This window comes from Arabidopsis thaliana, chromosome 2 (assembly GCF_000001735.4).
Source record: "Arabidopsis thaliana chromosome 2, partial sequence".
NCBI classification, from domain to species: Eukaryota; Viridiplantae; Streptophyta; class Magnoliopsida; order Brassicales; family Brassicaceae; genus Arabidopsis; species Arabidopsis thaliana.
The window spans coordinates 4,103,676-4,120,731 of NC_003071.7; the positions used below are offsets into that span (position 1 = coordinate 4,103,676).

The 17,056-nt window shown below is 37.1% G+C and overlaps 3 protein-coding genes and 3 pseudogenes across 6 annotated transcripts; 3 read left to right on the forward strand and 3 right to left on the reverse strand.

The window, feature by feature from the left end:
* Nucleotides 1–1,788: 1,788 nt before the first annotated feature.
* AT2G10556 (uncharacterized protein) lies at nucleotides 1,789–2,581 on the forward strand (the record flags this gene model as incomplete). The annotated part of the gene is made up of 3 exons (NM_001335358.1): nucleotides 1,789–1,947; nucleotides 2,123–2,155; nucleotides 2,507–2,581. 3 exons carry the CDS (start codon nucleotides 1,789–1,791, stop codon nucleotides 2,579–2,581), a joined length of 267 nt encoding a protein of 88 aa, NP_001324306.1.
* AT2G10557 (uncharacterized protein) lies at nucleotides 2,508–2,681 on the reverse strand (the record flags this gene model as incomplete). Its single annotated transcript, NM_001124821.1, has 1 exon — nucleotides 2,508–2,681. The coding sequence occupies one exon, from the start codon at nucleotides 2,679–2,681 to the stop codon at nucleotides 2,508–2,510; it is 174 nt and encodes a 57-aa protein (NP_001118293.1).
* Nucleotides 2,682–6,186: 3,505 nt separating this feature from the next.
* On the reverse strand, nucleotides 6,187–7,023 carry AT2G10560 (chaperone; the record flags this gene model as incomplete). Its single annotated transcript, NM_126809.1, has 1 exon — nucleotides 6,187–7,023. One exon carries the CDS (start codon nucleotides 7,021–7,023, stop codon nucleotides 6,187–6,189), a length of 837 nt encoding a protein of 278 aa, NP_178850.1.
* A 541-nt stretch (nucleotides 7,024–7,564) lies between these two features.
* On the forward strand, nucleotides 7,565–11,366 carry AT2G10570 (annotated as a pseudogene; the record flags this gene model as incomplete). Its single annotated transcript has 1 exon — nucleotides 7,565–11,366.
* Nucleotides 11,367–12,035: 669 nt separating this feature from the next.
* AT2G10589 lies at nucleotides 12,036–12,319 on the reverse strand (annotated as a pseudogene). Its single transcript has 2 exons — nucleotides 12,155–12,319; nucleotides 12,036–12,071 (listed from the first exon to the last, which is right to left on the reverse strand).
* A 397-nt stretch (nucleotides 12,320–12,716) lies between these two features.
* Nucleotides 12,717–16,754, forward strand: AT2G10610 (annotated as a pseudogene; the record flags this gene model as incomplete). Its single annotated transcript has 1 exon — nucleotides 12,717–16,754.
* Between the last annotated feature and the right edge of the window lie 302 nt (nucleotides 16,755–17,056).

Here is a 17,056-nt window from a genome sequence, read left to right on the forward strand (position 1 = left end):
ATTCAAATCAATTAATCTCTCCGTGCTAAAATGAGATGATACAAACACAAATCCTTCTCCGAGACAAAGAAGAAGAACAACTCGATTAAACTTATTTGCGTGCGGCTGTAGATTATATATACAAATACAATAAATCGGATCTTTAGTAAAAGATTTCCCTTGTCCTAGTGGTTAAGACACTGTAAATTTATTCAGAGAACTTGTATAGTGTTCTTCTCTTTTTTGGTCTTTTTTCTATAACATGCTTTTAAAAACTTTGGGCTTGTGGCCTGGTAATTGGGAAAAATGTCAAAAAAATCTCGAACTTTCAAATTTGGGACGATAAAAACATGAACTTTCGAAATGTCATTTAAATCACAAAGTTTTGTTTAACTTTTTGGAATAATTATCAAGTTTTGTTGACTTGGCCATTTTGGTCACGTCGTTAAATTTCCGTTAACGAGGTTAACCTTCTGTTGGAATGTTCTGTTAAATCGAAGCGACGTCGTTTTTAAAACTCCAAAACGACGTCGTTTCATTAGAAAATAATGATGCAAAATCAGCGTCTGCAGAGAATCAAACATCTGACCTATTGGACTCACATGGAGCAATCTACCGCTGAGCTACGACAGTAATTTACAAAAAATTGCAAACATTGCATACATATACTAACAAATATAATATACTATTAATTAAAAATATATGCAATAAATTTAAAATAACAAAATTAAAAAACGAAATATATTAAATAAACTTACCATAATATATTATAAATTTCAAATATTTAATTTTATATATAAAGACATCTTCTATATTTGATAAATTATAGATCTATATAGAATTCACATAAGTCTTTGCAATTGTATTTTTGGAATAGATAAAAACTGAAAATTGAAAATAATTTGCATAAGTATTTTCTATTGTATTCCTATATTTGGAATACAGAAAAACTGAAAATTAAAAATAGTTTCTCAAATATAAAAAACATTTATATAGAAAATTAATATTTCAAATTTCAAAATATATATGTATGGTAGGTATATTTAAATTTTTATATATTTGTTTTTTGTGTAGTTTTGTAATTTTTAATTTCTTGCATATATTTTCAATTAATTGTGTAGTTTTATTTGTTAGTATAGATATGCTATGTTTGTATTTTTACCAAAACGTCCAAAACGATGTTTCAAAACGACGTCGTCTCAATTTAACAGAAACTTCTAACGGAAGGTTAACCCTGTTAACGGAAATTTACGACGTGTCCAAAATGGCCAAGTCAACGAAACTTGACAATTTTTTCAAAACGTCAAACGAAACTTTGTGATTTAAATGGCATTTCGAAAGTTCATGCTTTTTTGTCCCAAATTTGAAAGTTCATGATTTTTTTAACATTTTTCCCCTAGTAATTCTCTGCGCCGGCTACTATGTCTGTCTCTCTCTTCCTACAAAATGTTCTAACTTCTTTTTTTATTTTGTTCCCAAATTTTTATTTTTTAATTTATTTTTAATTAACTGATATTAGACATAATTAAATTTCTTATATTACGATTCATTCATAATTATTTAAAATATATGATGTAAAAAAATGTTTCAAAACAATTAAATTGTTTTTCTAATAACATGTGAAAAAACTAATTTTATCAACTTTTTCAAAAATAATAATCTATTAGAAACATATGATTATTTAACTATTTCTAAATTTTCTTTACTGCTTAGCTTTGTATGAGATATAGAGAACCGGTATGGAAAACCGAAGATCGACCGAGATGACAAGGCTAAGATATGAGTCTAGAAAAATTATTTTTCATTCTTATGTTTTGCCTTCTTTTTTACTTATTATTTGCTTGGGACGAGTTGGAAGATGGAAGTCTAAACTGGCTTAACTCAGGGATGTGTTTCCTTGCGGTGTTCAAAACAGAAGCAGATCGCAACTCCAACCAAAACGAGAAAGAAGAATGTGGCGATCACACGGTGTGAAAATAAAAATGGTAGAGTGAAGACTCATATTGTGGAAAATCGGGTTTAGTGATGTTGAACATTGTGGTGTGAGTGTTTAAGTTGTTCTTCTTAAGTAAATGCATTTCGATCATCTATATAGAGTTAGAAGTTCTTATTAATAAAAACGTTGCACATGTTAGTTCGACAGAGTATCGATTTGGAGGATGAAAAAGTTATTATGGTATTTAGAGGAATTTTGAGATGAGCATTGCACCTTCCTTTTAAAAGTGAAAGGGAAAGGCGTAAGATTTTTGTTGTCTTGAGTTAATACAAGAATAGTGGTCCGATTTACAATTTTTTTTACTAAATAAATACTTGTATTTTTTTGGGATTGAGGTTATCGTTTGATGGCTGAGAAAAATGGACGCTTTAAAATTGGGTTAACTGAAAGTGTTTTCATTGCTTAGAGCTATAGCTTTTTTTGGTTAATGATGAACATGGAGCAACTTGTTTACTACTTAACAAAAGGCATACATTTGTTCATTCTAATGTTTTGCTTTTTTTTTTCCTTATATTTTGCTTTTTTTTCCAGATTATTGCTCGACGCATGGACGAGTTTGCTCGCGGTGGTCCAGACAGTAGCACACTGCCGCTACCACCACGATGAGAAATGAACAAGTTGCCATCACACCGAAGAGAACCACTAAGGCGGGAGTGTGAGAGTGATTTGGTGGAAGTGGAAAATTTGGTGTCGTTAAGTTAAACATTTTGTTGGTGAGTTGGTTTTCGTTCTTCTTCGCTCTTCTTCTTCGATCATTGTTTATATAGAATAGAGAAGGTTTTGGTTAATCAAAACCTGCAATTACAGACTGTTGAATTGCTAAGAGTGTCAATTGTAGGTTGAAAAAGTTTTTTTGGTTTTTCTAGTAAGATTGAGATAAACCTATTACCTAGAATTCAAAAGTGATAGGGCCGTTAAAAAAATTCCGAATTGTTGATCTTTATAGGTTTTGAATTGTTGATCTTTTATTAGCAATTCTGAATCATGTCAAGGCCTGCCTCGTTGCCCAATTCCAAAGAAACTATCTTTAATACCCGTTGAATATTAATTCATAATTATGAAAAATATTTGATATAAAAATTATATCAAAACATTTGTTTTGTTAATAACAGGTGAAAAACGTAAAAATATCAACTTTTTCCAAAATAATAATCTATTAGAAACATATGAGTATTTAACTATTTATAAATTTCCTTTATTGTTTAGCTTTGTATTGAGATATGAAGAAATGGTATGGAGAACCAAAGATCGACCGAGATGACAGGGCTAAGGTATGAGTCTTGAAAAAAATATTTTTCATTCTTATGTTTTGCTTGGTTTTTGCTTATTATTTGCTTGGGACGAGTTGGAAGATGGAAGCGGAGACTGGCTCAACTCAGGGACGTTTTTCCTTGCGGCGCTCAAGACAAAAGCAGACGCAGCTCCAACCAAAACGAGAAACAAGAATGAGGCGATCACACACATGAAAATATGAATGGTAGAGTGAGACTCGGGCTCATATTGTGGAAAATCAGGTTTAGTGATGTTGAACATTGTGGTGGTGAGTGTTTAAGTTGTTCTTCTTCAGTAAACGCATTTCGATCATCTATATAGAATAGAGAAGTTTCTTATTAATCAACAAGTTGCAGATGTTAGTTCGACAAAATATCAATTTTACTAAGAGAAGAATGAGAAACGTTGGAGGTTGAAAAAGTTATTATGGTATTTAGAGGAAATTTGAGTTGAGCATAGCACCTTCCCTTCAAAAGTGAATGGAAAAGGCGTAAGACTTTTGTTGTCTTGAGTTAGTACAAGAATGGTGGTCGGATTTACAATTTTTTTACTAAATAAATACTTGTATTTTTTTGGGATTGAGATTATCGTTTGATGGCTGAGAAAAATGGAAGCTTTAAAATTAGGTTAACTGAAAGTGTTTTCATTGCTTAGAGCTATAGCTTTTTTTGGTTAATGATGAACATGGAGCAACTTGTTTACTACTTAACATAAGGCATACATTTGTTCATTCTTATGTTTTGCTTTTTTTTTTTCCTTATGTTTGGCTTTTTTTTTCCAGATTATTGCTCGACGCATGGACGAGTTTGCTCGCGGTGGTCCAGACAGTAGCACACTGCCGCTACCACCACGATGAGAAATGAACAAGTTGCCATCACACCGAAGAGAACCACTAAGGCGGGAGTGTGAGAGTGATTTGGTGGAAGTGGAAAATTTGGCGTCGTTAAGTTAAACATTTTGTTGGTGAGTTGGTTTTCGTTCTTCTTCGCTCTTCTTGTTCGATCATTGTTTATATAGAATAGAGAAGGTTTTGGTTAATCAAAACCTGCAATTACAAACTGTTGAATTGTCAAGAGTGTCAATTGTAGGTTGAAAATTTTTTTTTGGTTTTTCTAGTAAGTTTGAGATAAACCTATTACCTAGAATTCAAAAGTGATAGGGCCGTTCAAAAAATTCCGAATTGTTGATCTTTATAGGTTTTGAATTGTTGATCTTTTATTGGGAATTCTGAATCATGTCAAGGCCCGCCTCGTTGCCCGATTCCAAAGAAACTGTCTTTAATACCCGTTGCATATTAATTCATAATTATTAAAAATATTTGATATAAAAAATATATCAAAACATTTGTTTTGTTAATTACAGGTGGAAAACGTAAAAATATCAACTTTTTCCAAAATAATAATCTATTAGTAACATATGAGTATTTAACTATTTATAATTTTCTTTACTGTTTAGTTTTGTATTGAGATATGAAGAAATGGTATGGAGAACCAAAGATCGACCGAGATGACAGGGCTAAGATATGAGTCTTGAAAAAATATTTTTCATTCTTATGTTTTGCTTGGTTTTTTCTTATTATTTGCTTGGGACGAGTTGGAAGATAGAAGCTGAGACTGTCTCAACTCAGGGACGTTTTTCCTTGCGGCGCTCAAGACAAAAGCAGACGCAGCTCCAACCAAAACAAGAAAGAAGAATGAGGCGATCACACACATGAAAATATAAATGGTAGAGTGAGACTCGGACTCATATTGTGGAAAATCAGGTTTAGTGATGTTGAACATTGTGGTGGTGAGTGTTTAAGTTGTTCTTCAGTAAACGCATTTCAATCATCTATATAGAATAGAGAAGTTACTTATTAATCAAAAAGCTGCAGATGTTAGTTCGACAAAATATCAATTTTACTAAGAGAAGAATGAGAAACATTGGAGGTTGAAAAAGTTATTATGGTATTTAGAGGAAATTTGTGTTGAGCATAGCACATTCCCTGCAAAAGTGAAAGGAAAAGGCGTAAAATTTTTGTTGTCTTGAGTTAGTACAAGAATGGTGGTCGGATTTACAATTTTTTACTAAATAAATACTTTGTATTTTTTTGGGATTGAGGTTATTGTTTGATGGCTAAGAAAAATCGAAGCTTTAAAATTGGGTTAAGTGAAAGTGTTTTCATTACTTAGAGCTATAGCTTCTTTTGGTTGATGATAACAATGGAGCAGCTTGTTTACTACTTTTATAAAACATAAAACATACATTTGTTCATTCTTATTTTTTGGTTTTTTCCCCAGATTATTTGCTTATTTAAAAAAATGTTTTAGGAGAGTCTCATACCAAGGTGACGTTTAAATTTGGCGGATTATTCAACCACTATACAGACTAGACATCTAGTAAGCGGAATGTTATTCAAGTACCGTGAACACACAAAAAATTTAAAAACTCACTATATATTTTGTTAATAAAATTTTACATTGCATTGAATAGAGACTTTTGACACCAATATCACCACTTACTAATTACTATACTATGCTTGAGGCCGAGAAAGGTTATCATGTGAGGGTCAGATTTGGGAAATTTGGTTTTGTAGTATCGTTGGACATTTTGAAGGTTTGAGTGGTTTTTTAGACACATCCACTTATGTATTAAATGAACATTTTAAATAAATTGTAACTTGTAGTTTTATTTATATGGATGTTTAAGTAAACGATGTCACACTGATATGAATAGTCTAGATAGAGAGAAAACTTTTCTATTATATATAGATTTTGGCTTTGGATCAAATAACATTTGAGCATTTGAGAATAACAGTTACCGATTTTATTAAATACTTATTGGAGTGAGGAGAAGACATTATGAACATCAAATTAGCCAGGAAAACACCAAAAGGGTTATCAAGTTATAAACATCAAAATTCACACAGAAGGAAAACTCCTTTTCTCTATACACTTCTCTTAAACTTTTATCCCCAAAAGCTCAGCCATTTCGCAACCAAACCCACCACTATTGCTGAATTGGCTCGCCAATAACCAAGCCACTGTCATAGACACAGTAGCTTCTGACACAGTTACTTTGGTTGTAGAGGATTCAAACATATTGGGTTGGCGGTGATGAAGGTGTTTGGTGTAGTAAAGCTCTATTTGAAGACGGTGATGAAAAGATGAAACCAGTCCTTCCTTCATATCAGCTTTCACTTGCTGTATTGGAATCGCTGCGAGAAAGCTCTTTATATACTCTCTACATGACTCTTTACCTCTACACACTACTACTTCTTCTCCTTGTTCTTCTGATTCTTTTGATCTTTCGGGTTGCTCATACTTGTTCTTACCACCTTGTTTCTGGCTTCCCATGTCGGCTTTGTTGTCTTTGATGACGGATGGTAATCTTTTGATCTCTGCATCTTGGTCAAATTTCAAGACATACGCTTGGTTGCAACCCTCATAGACCCTCTCTCCAAGCGTGTCTATGATGTAATAAGCATCGTGGTTCACAAGGAGTACGAAGTAATGATCATTCCAGCTTACAATGTAGATCACATGTTCGCTTGCCGACTCTTCTGGTTCTTGTTTCATGATCTCTTCCCAGATACTGTCAAAGGACATTACACCTTTAAGAAAATCTAGACTAACATCTTCTTTTTCTTCTTCTTCCTTTGATTTCTCTCGATGGAAAAACCCGATGAATGTTCTTTCAGGGACAACACAGATGGGTCTGACTTTTGCTTGGAGAACCGTCTCGAGATCGAAATGTTTGTCTGGAAACCGTTCCCGATATTCCTCGTTTTCACACATCTTTCTCCACTCGGATGATCCTTCTCTGATAAGACTGTCAAATTCTGACCTTGTTGGGATTTCTCTCTGTTGGATCCTAACCAATGTGCCATCACTTCACCTAGAGCTGTGCATGCGCTTTCTCCAGTAGCTCTCTCGCTTCTCTGATCAATTGATGCGAGAAATACTCTAGCCGTGAGTTTCATCAGCCCATCACGGCTTATAATTTCTTTGGTTTCCCAGCTACCAACAACGAAATCATCATCTCCTGTTCGATATGACTTGAATTGGAATGTACCCTTAACTTTAGGCCAAATCAGTTTAGGGTTAATTAGGGCTTCTTTTGTATAAGTACTCTTCTTAACCTAGCCTCCCTGTATTCTGTACTCTGTTTTCTCAAGTAATAAATCTGTCTCTTTGCCCGTGGACGTAGCCAACAGAAAGTGTTGGTGAACAACGTTAAATCTGTGTCGTGTTCTTTACGCTTTTTTGTCTTGCTCACATCTGTTATAACAAACTGGTATCAGAGCCAGGTTACTTTGTTCTTCTTTCGTCCTGCGAATTTTTTGCATAAGAAGTTTTGTGCAGAATAAGGTTCTGGAAATTCCATGTTTTGTAATCTGGTGAGAAGATGTCTTCGATGAATGTGAAGATTGATAAGTTTTCTGGAAGAAACAGTTTCAGTCTCTGGCAAATTAAGATGCAAGCCCTGTTAAAACAACAAGGCTTGTGGGCGCCGCTGTCTAATGACAGTAAAGGGAAGAGCGATGATGCTGAGATGGATGTCATGGACAAGAAGGCACACTCCACAATCATGTTGTGTCTTGAAGACGAAGTCATCATTGAGGTTTCAAGAGAAACCACTTCTGTCAATCTGTGGAAGAAGTTAGAGAATTTGTATATGACAAAGTTTCTACAGAACAAGCTGCTTCTGAAACGACGCCTGTTTGCATTAAGGATGCAAGAAGGTACACCACTCAAAGATCACTTAGAAAAGTTGAAGTCAGTATTACTAGAACTGCGGAATATTGATTTTAAAGTTGAAGATGAAGATGCTGCTTTGCTTCTGTTGGTACCTTTACCACTATCATATGAGAACTTTGTTGAATCATTTATAGTGAATAAAGTTACAGTTACTTTGGAAGAAGTCAGATCTACGCTTCACAGGATCTACTGCTATAGCAGAAAATGACACTAAGTCTCAATATGATGTTGCTCTTGTGGCTGCTGGAAACGCCCACAACTCTGATGTGTGGGTTCTGGATACAAGGGGCATCATTTCATATGTGTCCAAGGAGAGAGTAGTTCTCAACATATGTACATGTAGAAAACGGCTGCATCAAGATGGCTAACAGTTCTGTCTGTTAGGTTGCTGGAATCGGCTCTATACAGATCATGACACATGATGGCAGATTTTGCACACTGAACGATGTCAGACATGTTCCGTCGACGGAGAAAACTTTGATATCACTGAGTCTGCTTGATAGCAAAGGTCTAAAATATTCTGGTGGAGACAGAATTTTGCAGGTCTGTCAAGGTTGTTATAAGTGGTCCTCTTTATATACTACATGGGTTCACTGTTATAGGTTCAATGAATGTTGCATCTTCAGAGATTCACAAGGAGGATATGACTAAGCTATGGCCTATGAGGCTTGGTCATATGAGTGAAAGAGGGATGAAAATTTTGTCCAAGGAAGATCTTTTGTGTGGCCATGAGGTCAAGAGTCTTGAGTTCTGTGAGCATTGTGTGTATGGGAAGCTTCACCGTAGTAAGTTCCCTAAGGCTGTTCACATAACCAAAGGTACATTAGATTATATTCACTCTGATTGTTGGGGTCCAGCTCAAGTTGAATCTCTAGGAGGTCATAGATATTTTGTGTCGATGATTGATGATTACTCTAGGAAGACTTGGGTGATCAAGCTAAAACACAAAAGTGAAGCTTTCAATAACTTCAGGGAGTGGAAAATTTTGGTGGAAAATCAAACTGGAAAGAAGATCAAGAGGCTGCGGACAGACAATTGTCTGGAGTTCTGTTCATCAGAGTTCAATCAGCTGTGTAAGGATGAAGGGGTTGCTCGTCATCACACTGTCAGAGATACACCATACCAGAACGTTGTAGCTGAACAGATGAATCAGACTTTATTGAAGAGAGCTAAGTGTATGCTCTCTAATGCTTGTTTAGAAAAAAGATTCTAGGCTGAAGCAGTAAATATAGCCTGTTACTTGATAAATCGTGGGCCGCACACATGAATCAAGTGTAGGACACCTGCAGAGATGTGGTCTGGTAAATCTGCTGATTACTCTAATCTTAAGATTTTTGGCTGCACAGTTTATAATCATGTAAATGAAGGTAAATTGGAGCCAACAGCAAGGAAGGGAGTATTTCTAGGCTATGGAGATGGAGTCAAGGGATTCAGGGTTTGGTCTCCATCAGAGAAGAGAGTGATTTTGAGAAGGAATGTTGTCTTTGACAAAGTTTCTATGCTCTGATTTTCAGAGAAGTCTACAACTACAGAAGAGAACAGTAGCTTTGATAAATAGGTGGAGCTGACAGCTAATCAGAAAGCTGATTTACAGAAACCAGAAGACAGTAAGGGGCTACAGGCAGCAGATGGGTCACCTGACACTATCAAGCAAGAATCAAAACCTTACTGTATCGCTCAAAACCGAACAAAGAGGATTGGAGTTGGACCACCGCAAAGATACGGTTATGAGGATATGGTAGGATTCTGTCTTGAGGATATGGTAGGGTATGCTTTACAGGTTGCAGAAGAGGTAGATACTCATGAGCCAGCCACTTATCGAGAAGTTTTTTCTGGGATTGAGGCTGAGAAATGGTTTCCTGCAATGAGAGATGAGATGGAATCTCACTGTAAAAATCAGACATGGGATTTGGTCAAACGACCACCGGGAAGAAAGATTGTTACTTGCAAGTGGATCTTCAAGATAAAGGAAGGGATATCACCAGTAGAAGGGGTTAAGTACAAGGCTCGAGTTGTTGCGAGAGGTTTCAGCCAAAGAGAAGGGGTAGACTACAATGAGATTTTCTCACATGTGATCAGACACACTTCAATCAGAATGCTGCTAGCAATTATTGCAAATCAGGACTTGGAACTTGAACAACTTGATGTTAAAACTGCTTTTCTTCATGGTATATTAGCAGAAGAAATATACATGACTCAATCAAATGGTTTCCAAGTTCCTAGAAAGGGAGATCACGTCTGTAAGTTGAACAAGTCTTTGTATGGCCTCAAGCAGTCTCCAGGCAGTGGTACAAGAGGTTTGACAACTACATGATGGAGCTGGGCTACAACAGGAGTCCGTATGATTGCTGTGTTTACACTAGCAAGCTGAAAGATGAATCATACGTCTATCTGGTGCTCTATGTAGATGACATGTTAATAAATGCCAAACAGATGTCTGATATTCAGAGATTGAAAGATTTGTTGAGTGCTGAGTTGGAGATGAAGGATCTGGGAGCAGCAAAGAAGATTCTAGGGATGGAGATTCTCAAAGACAGAAGTCAGAATAAGCTTTTCTTGTCATAGAAAGGCTACATTCAGAAGGCGTTGGATAGGTTTGGTATGTTATCAGCAAAACCTGTTGATACTCCTTTTGCTGCTAATATTCCTCTCACCATGTTTGCTCCTTAGTCTGAAGAGGACAAAGAGTATATGTCTCGTGTTCCTTACGCTAATGCTGTGGGATGTTTGATGTATGCTATTGTCTGTACAAGACCAGATCTTGCACCTGTAGTCAGTGATGTCAATAGGTTCATGGGACAATCATGAAAAGAACATTGGCTGGCTGTGAAAAGGATTTTCAAGTACCTGAAAGGTACGTCTGATGTTGGACTCCTATACAGAGGTGAGGCTCTGAGCCTGATTGCAGGCTATTCTAATTCGGATTATGCAGGAGATATAGACAGCAGAAGATCAATGACTGGTTATGTGTTTGCCTTGGGTAATTCTGTAATTAGCTGGAAAGCAACTCTACTGCCAACTGTGACGCTGTCAACCACAGAAGCAGAGTATATGGCTTCAACAGAAGCTGCTAAAGAGGGTATTTGGCTGAAAGGATTGGTCAGTGATATCCGTTTGCATCAAGATCAGGCTACAATGTATTGTGACAGTTTGAGTGCGATTTCTTTAGCCAAAGATCATGTCCATCATGAGCGGACCAAGCATATTGATGTGAGATATCATTTTCTGAGAAATGAGAAGAGGTTTCAAGTGAAGAAGGTAGGGACTGCTGATAACCCTATAGATATGTTCACTAAGCTGGTTCCTTAGAGCAAGTTTAAACATTGTTTAGACTTGCTGAATGTCTCAAGCTGTTAATCGCCCTGAAGGGCAAACAGGCCCCTAACGGGGCAGCAAGTCCCTGGAGGGACATCTGGCCTCTGAATAGGCATAAGGCTCCTTATGAAGCATTTGGCCCCAGTGGAGCGTTCTGGTTTCTGATGAAGCATTTTGGTCTTGGTAGGCGTTCTGGCTTCTGAATAAGTATTCTGGCTCAGTGAAGCATCTGACTTGACGAAGGAGTTGGCTTGCAGGGGCATCTGGTCCCTGATGGAATATCTGAGGCAAATGAGAATTTTGGTACATATCTCTGCTACTTTTGGTTGGTACGTCTAGCATTGGGATAATGCATATAGTACAACCGTCTGGTAGCTTAATCTAGTACATCTATCTAAGGGCGAAGTCTGGTACAACACTGTGAGCAGTGTGTCAGGTACAGCTGTTTGGAGGATTCAAGTCACGTTGGAGATTTGTTAGATATGACTTGAATTGGATTGGGCCCTTAACTTTAGGCCCAATTAGTTTAGGGTTAATTAGGGCTTCTTTTGTATAAGTACTCTTCTTAACCTAGCCTCCCTGTATTTTGTACTCTATTTCTTAAGTAATAAATCTATGTCTTTGCCCGTGGACGTAGCCAACAAAAAGTGTTGGTGAACCACGTTAAATTTGTGTCGTGTTTTTTACACTTTTGGTGTCTTGCTTACATCTGTTATAACGTCTCCAAACTGGGATTATGGTTTCATGACTGCATCATCAGACCTATACCACTGCAAGAGAATCAACCAAGAGTTAAGAAACAATAAATTATAAAAACAGAGAACTATAAAACAAATGTAGTCAATGTACTTACATTAGAGTTAGACTCATCGGATGAGCTTAGTTGTCTGCGGTCAAAATCGATATCATCACCTCCTTCTTCAAGACAATCCTTTTTAAGAAGAGGTTCGCCTTTCTGTTTTGGAGATCTAAAACTGAGTTTTCTCTTCTTCCAAGATAACATTCTCTTCTTAGACATTTGTCCTTTTGCTGCTCTACTACATCACTGGAAACCTCTGTTGGATAAGCTTGAGAAAAGTAACTTGAGGAGTAAGTTACTAAAGAAGAGGAAAAGGAGATTAAGCTTTATTATTCTAGGAGATATCTAGAATATATTGTTTGGAGTTATCTTATGATATTAGGAGTTATCTAATTGTTAAGATAAGGTTAAAGCTTTGTTATATAGGGAGGTATCAATGTTGTGATACAACTTATGGGATTTGAGAGAGATTGAGACTTTAGGTTTTGAGAGAGTTTCCTAAAGATAATAAAAGAGAGTTATTCTTTTATATACTTGTGTTCTTAATCTTTCTTGAAAACTAGATTTGGTATCACAGCAAGATCGATCTTGCAGAATGAGTGAAATAATTCCCGCAGCTTCACCCGCAGCTAAAGCAATGAGAGAAGTGAGTAGATCTTCTTCGATTCAATGTCCTATGCTAAACGCAACGAATTACACATGATGGGCCATGAGGATGAGGAGAGCGCTTAAGGTTCACAAGACTTGGGATGTGATAGAGAAGGTTACGGAGCCGTTTGATGAAGACAAGAGTGATGTTGCATGCACCTTGTTGTTTCAATCCATTCCTGAATCATAAGCATTACGGATTGGAGAACTTGAGACAGCAAAAGAAGTATGGGATTCGATCAAAGCAAGAGATGTGGGGGTAGAGAGAGTGAACGATGCTAGATTGCAGACCCTAATGGCTGAATTTCATCGACTGAAGATGAAGGATTCTCATAAAATAGATGACTTTGCAGGCATGTTGTCTGAGATCTCAGTAAAATCGGCTGCTTTGGGTGTAATTATTGAAGAATCAAGACTTGTTAAAAAGTTTCTTAAGAGTGTTCCTCGGAAGAGATACATTCACATTGTGGCTGCTTTAGAACAAGTCTTGGATCTTAATGCCATAACTTTTGATGACATAGTTGGTCGTTTAAAGGTGTATGAGGAACGAGTTTACGACGAAGACGATCCTGAAGAAGACCAAAGCAAGCTTTTGTATTCAAGTATGGACTCAAGTAAACGTGAATCAGAGGGTGAGGAGGAAGAGGATCCTATAGGGGAAGAGGACGAGGACGGAATGGTGGCAGAGATGCATCACATATAACATGTTTTAGATGTGATAAGATCGGCCACTATGCTTCGTATTGTCCTGATCGATTGTTGCAATTGCAGGAAACTCAAGAAAATGACAATAAGGAGACCCAAGTCGCGGATGAGCTTATGATGCATGAAGTGGTTTATCTAAATGAACAAAGTTGTATGCCAAGCAGTTTTGAAACAAACGTTGATGGAGAGAATGTTTGGTACCTGGACAACGGAGCTAGTAACCACATGACAGGAGATCGTCGATACTTTGACAAGATGGACCATTCTATTACCGGGAAAATACGCTTTGGAGATGATTCACGCATCGACATTAAGGGAAAGGGCACAATAGCTTTCATAGACTTGAATGGTAAACCAAGAGTAATGTTAGATGTCTATTTTATTCCTGAACTCAAGAGCAACATAATTAGCCTTGGACAAGCTACTGAGTCAGGATGTGAAATAAAATTGAAGGATGGATATCTAACTATGCATGATCAAGAAGGAAAGCTGTTGGTAAAAGCTGAGAGGTCTAGGAATAGTCTATACAAAGTAAAGATGGGCTTAAGAAAGGAAGCATGTTTATACCTAACAAGTACAAGTATGTCAAGTCTGTGGCACGCAAGAATGGGACACGTGAGTCTCATCACACTAAAGTCTATGATTGATAAGGAATTGATCCAAGGAGCTCCAAGTTTAGTGATTGAGTCGGAGGTTTGTGGTTCTTGCTTACTTGGAAAGCAGACAAGGCAGTCATTCCCACAAGCGACCGTCTTTAGAGCAACCAAGAAGCTTGAGCTGATACACGGAGATCTGTGTGGTCCAATAACACCAAAAACAAGTGTTGGAAATCGTTATATCTTTGTACTCATTGATGATTATTCTCGTTACATGTGGACAGTGCTGTTAAAGGAGAAGGGAGATGCTTTTTTTAAGTTTAAAAACTTCAAAGCTTTGGTAGAGAAAGAATCTGGAGAGAAGATTCAAACTTTCATAACTGACAGAGGAGGAGAGTTCGTGTCTGGAGAGTTCAATTCTTTCTGCGAAAGGACAGGGATAAGAAGGCATCTCACTGCTCCATATACACCACAACAAAACGGTGAAGTAGAGAGACGTGACAGGACTCTATTGGAGATGGCGAGAAGCATACTGAAGCATATGCACATGCCTAATTATTTGTGGGGGGAAGCCATAAGACACTCTACCTATCTAATCAACAGAGTCGCTACAAGAGCTCTTAAGGATAGAACCCCATATGAATGCTTCAGAGAGAAGAAACCAATCGTTGACCACATATGAATCTTTGGTTGTACGGCATATGCAAAGATAGACAAGCAGTTTTTGAAGAAATTAGATGATAGGTCTCGAGTACTCATTCATTTAGGGACAGAATCAGGATCAAAAGCTTACAGATTACTCGATCCACAAACAAAGAAAGTAGTGGTCAGTCGTGATGTTGTCTTTGACGAGACAAAGGGCTGGAACTGGACACAGGATGACTCAACACAAGACGGAGAAGGAAGCTTCAAAGTCATGATTGAAGACTTTGGTGATCATGAACTTAAAGAGAAAGAAGGAGATGCAGACACAGATCAGATTTCTCCAGAACAAAATGATGATTCTAATTCTGAGACAAGTCAAGAAGCAATAGAAGAAGCAACAGAGTCAAGTGAAAGTGTTTCTCCTCTGCAAGCATTAAGAAGATCAACTAGACAGGTTAGTAGACCAAAATACCTTGAGGATTACGTATTGCTTGCAGAAGAGGAGGGTGAGATGTTACTTTTGACTCTAAACAACGAGCCTAGATGTTTTTATGAAGCAAGAGAACATAAGGAGTGGATACGCGCCTGTGAAGAAGAAATCAACTCTATTGAGAGACTAGAGACATGGAATCTCGTGAACTTACCAGTTTGAGTGAAGCCGATTGGTCTGAAGTGGGTATTCAAACTTAAAAGAAACTCTGATGGAAGCATAAACAAATACAAGGGTCGCCTTGTTGCTAAAGGGTATGTCCAGAAGTATGGAGTTGATTTCGAAGAAGCCTTTGCACCTGTAGCACGAATTGAAACAATAAGATTGCTCATCGACTTAGCAGCAGCTCATAGTTGGGAGATTCATCACCTCGACGTCAAAACTGCCTTCTTACACGAAGAACTAAAGGAAATAGTTTATGTCTTACAACTAGAGGGCTTTGAGAAGTTTGGAAAAGAGGATAAGGTTTATAAACTTAAAAAGGCTTTGTATGGATTGAGACAGGCCCTAAGAGCTTGGAACAACAAGCTAAATCACATTCTTGTTGAACTTCTTTTTAAGAAGTGCTCTAAGGAGCCATCAGTCTACCGCAAAGAAGTTAAAGGTAATCTCCTCATTGTTGTTGTGTACGTCGATGACTTATTTGTCACATGGACAAGCTTAGAATTGATCAACAAATTCAAGAGGGAGATGTCTGCTAAGTTTGAGATGAGTGATCTCGGGAAGTTGACTTATTATCTGGGGATAGAAGTAACTCAACACAATGAAGGAATAATATTGTCATAAAGTCGATATGCTCTCAAGATTTTAGAAGAAGCTGGGATGAAAGACTGCAACCTAGCACACACTCCTATGGAAATTGGTTTGACTTGGAAAAATCAGAAAATGAAAAGGAAGTGAATACAACAGATTTTAGAAGAAACGTTGGTTGTCTCAGATATCTGCTACATACAAGACCTGACTTGTCGTTTTGTGTAGGAGTTTTGAGTATATATATGCAGAGTCGCAGAGAATCACATGCGGCTGCGATGAAACAATGTTTAAGGTACTTAAAGGGAACTACTACACTTGGTATATCGTTCACTCGAAGCATGGAGATACCAAGACTAGTAGGATACAGTGATAGCAGCCATAATGTGGATCCAGATGATGGGAGAAGCACAGTAGGACATATATTTTATCTTGGCAAAGGACCAATTTCTTGGTGTTCTCAGAAACAAGACACTGTGGCGATGTCGTCTTGTGAAGCAGAGTTCATGGCAGGAACAGAGGCAACAAAACAAGCAATTTGGCTTCAAGATCTTTTGAGTGAGATTACAGGTACATCAAGTGAGAGTGTAACCATACGCATCGACAACAAATCAGCTATTGCCCTTACGAAGAATCCGGTCTTTCATGGTCGAAGCAAGCACATACATAGGAGATACCATTTCATTAGATAATGTGTTGAGAATGGTCAAATTGAAGTGGAACGTGTTTCAGAGATGAACAAAAGGCAGACATTTTAACAAAGGCACTTGGTCGATCCAAGTTCAAAGAGATGAGAAGCTTCATTGGAGTTCAAGACTTAAAGGGAGAAGAGTTCAAGCTTAAGAGGGAGAATGTTGGATAAGCTTGAGGAGAGTAACTTGAGGAGTAAGTTACTAAAGAAGAGGAAAAAGAGATTAAGCTTTTTTATGCTAGGAGATATCTAGAATATATTGTTTGGAGTTATCTTATGATATTAGGAGTTATCTAATTGTTAAGATTAGGTTAAAGCTTTGTTATATAAGGAGGTATCAATGTTGTGATACAACTTATGGGATTTGAGAGAGATTGAGACTTTAGGTTTTGAGAGAGTTTCCTAAAGATAATAAAAGAGAGTTATTCTTT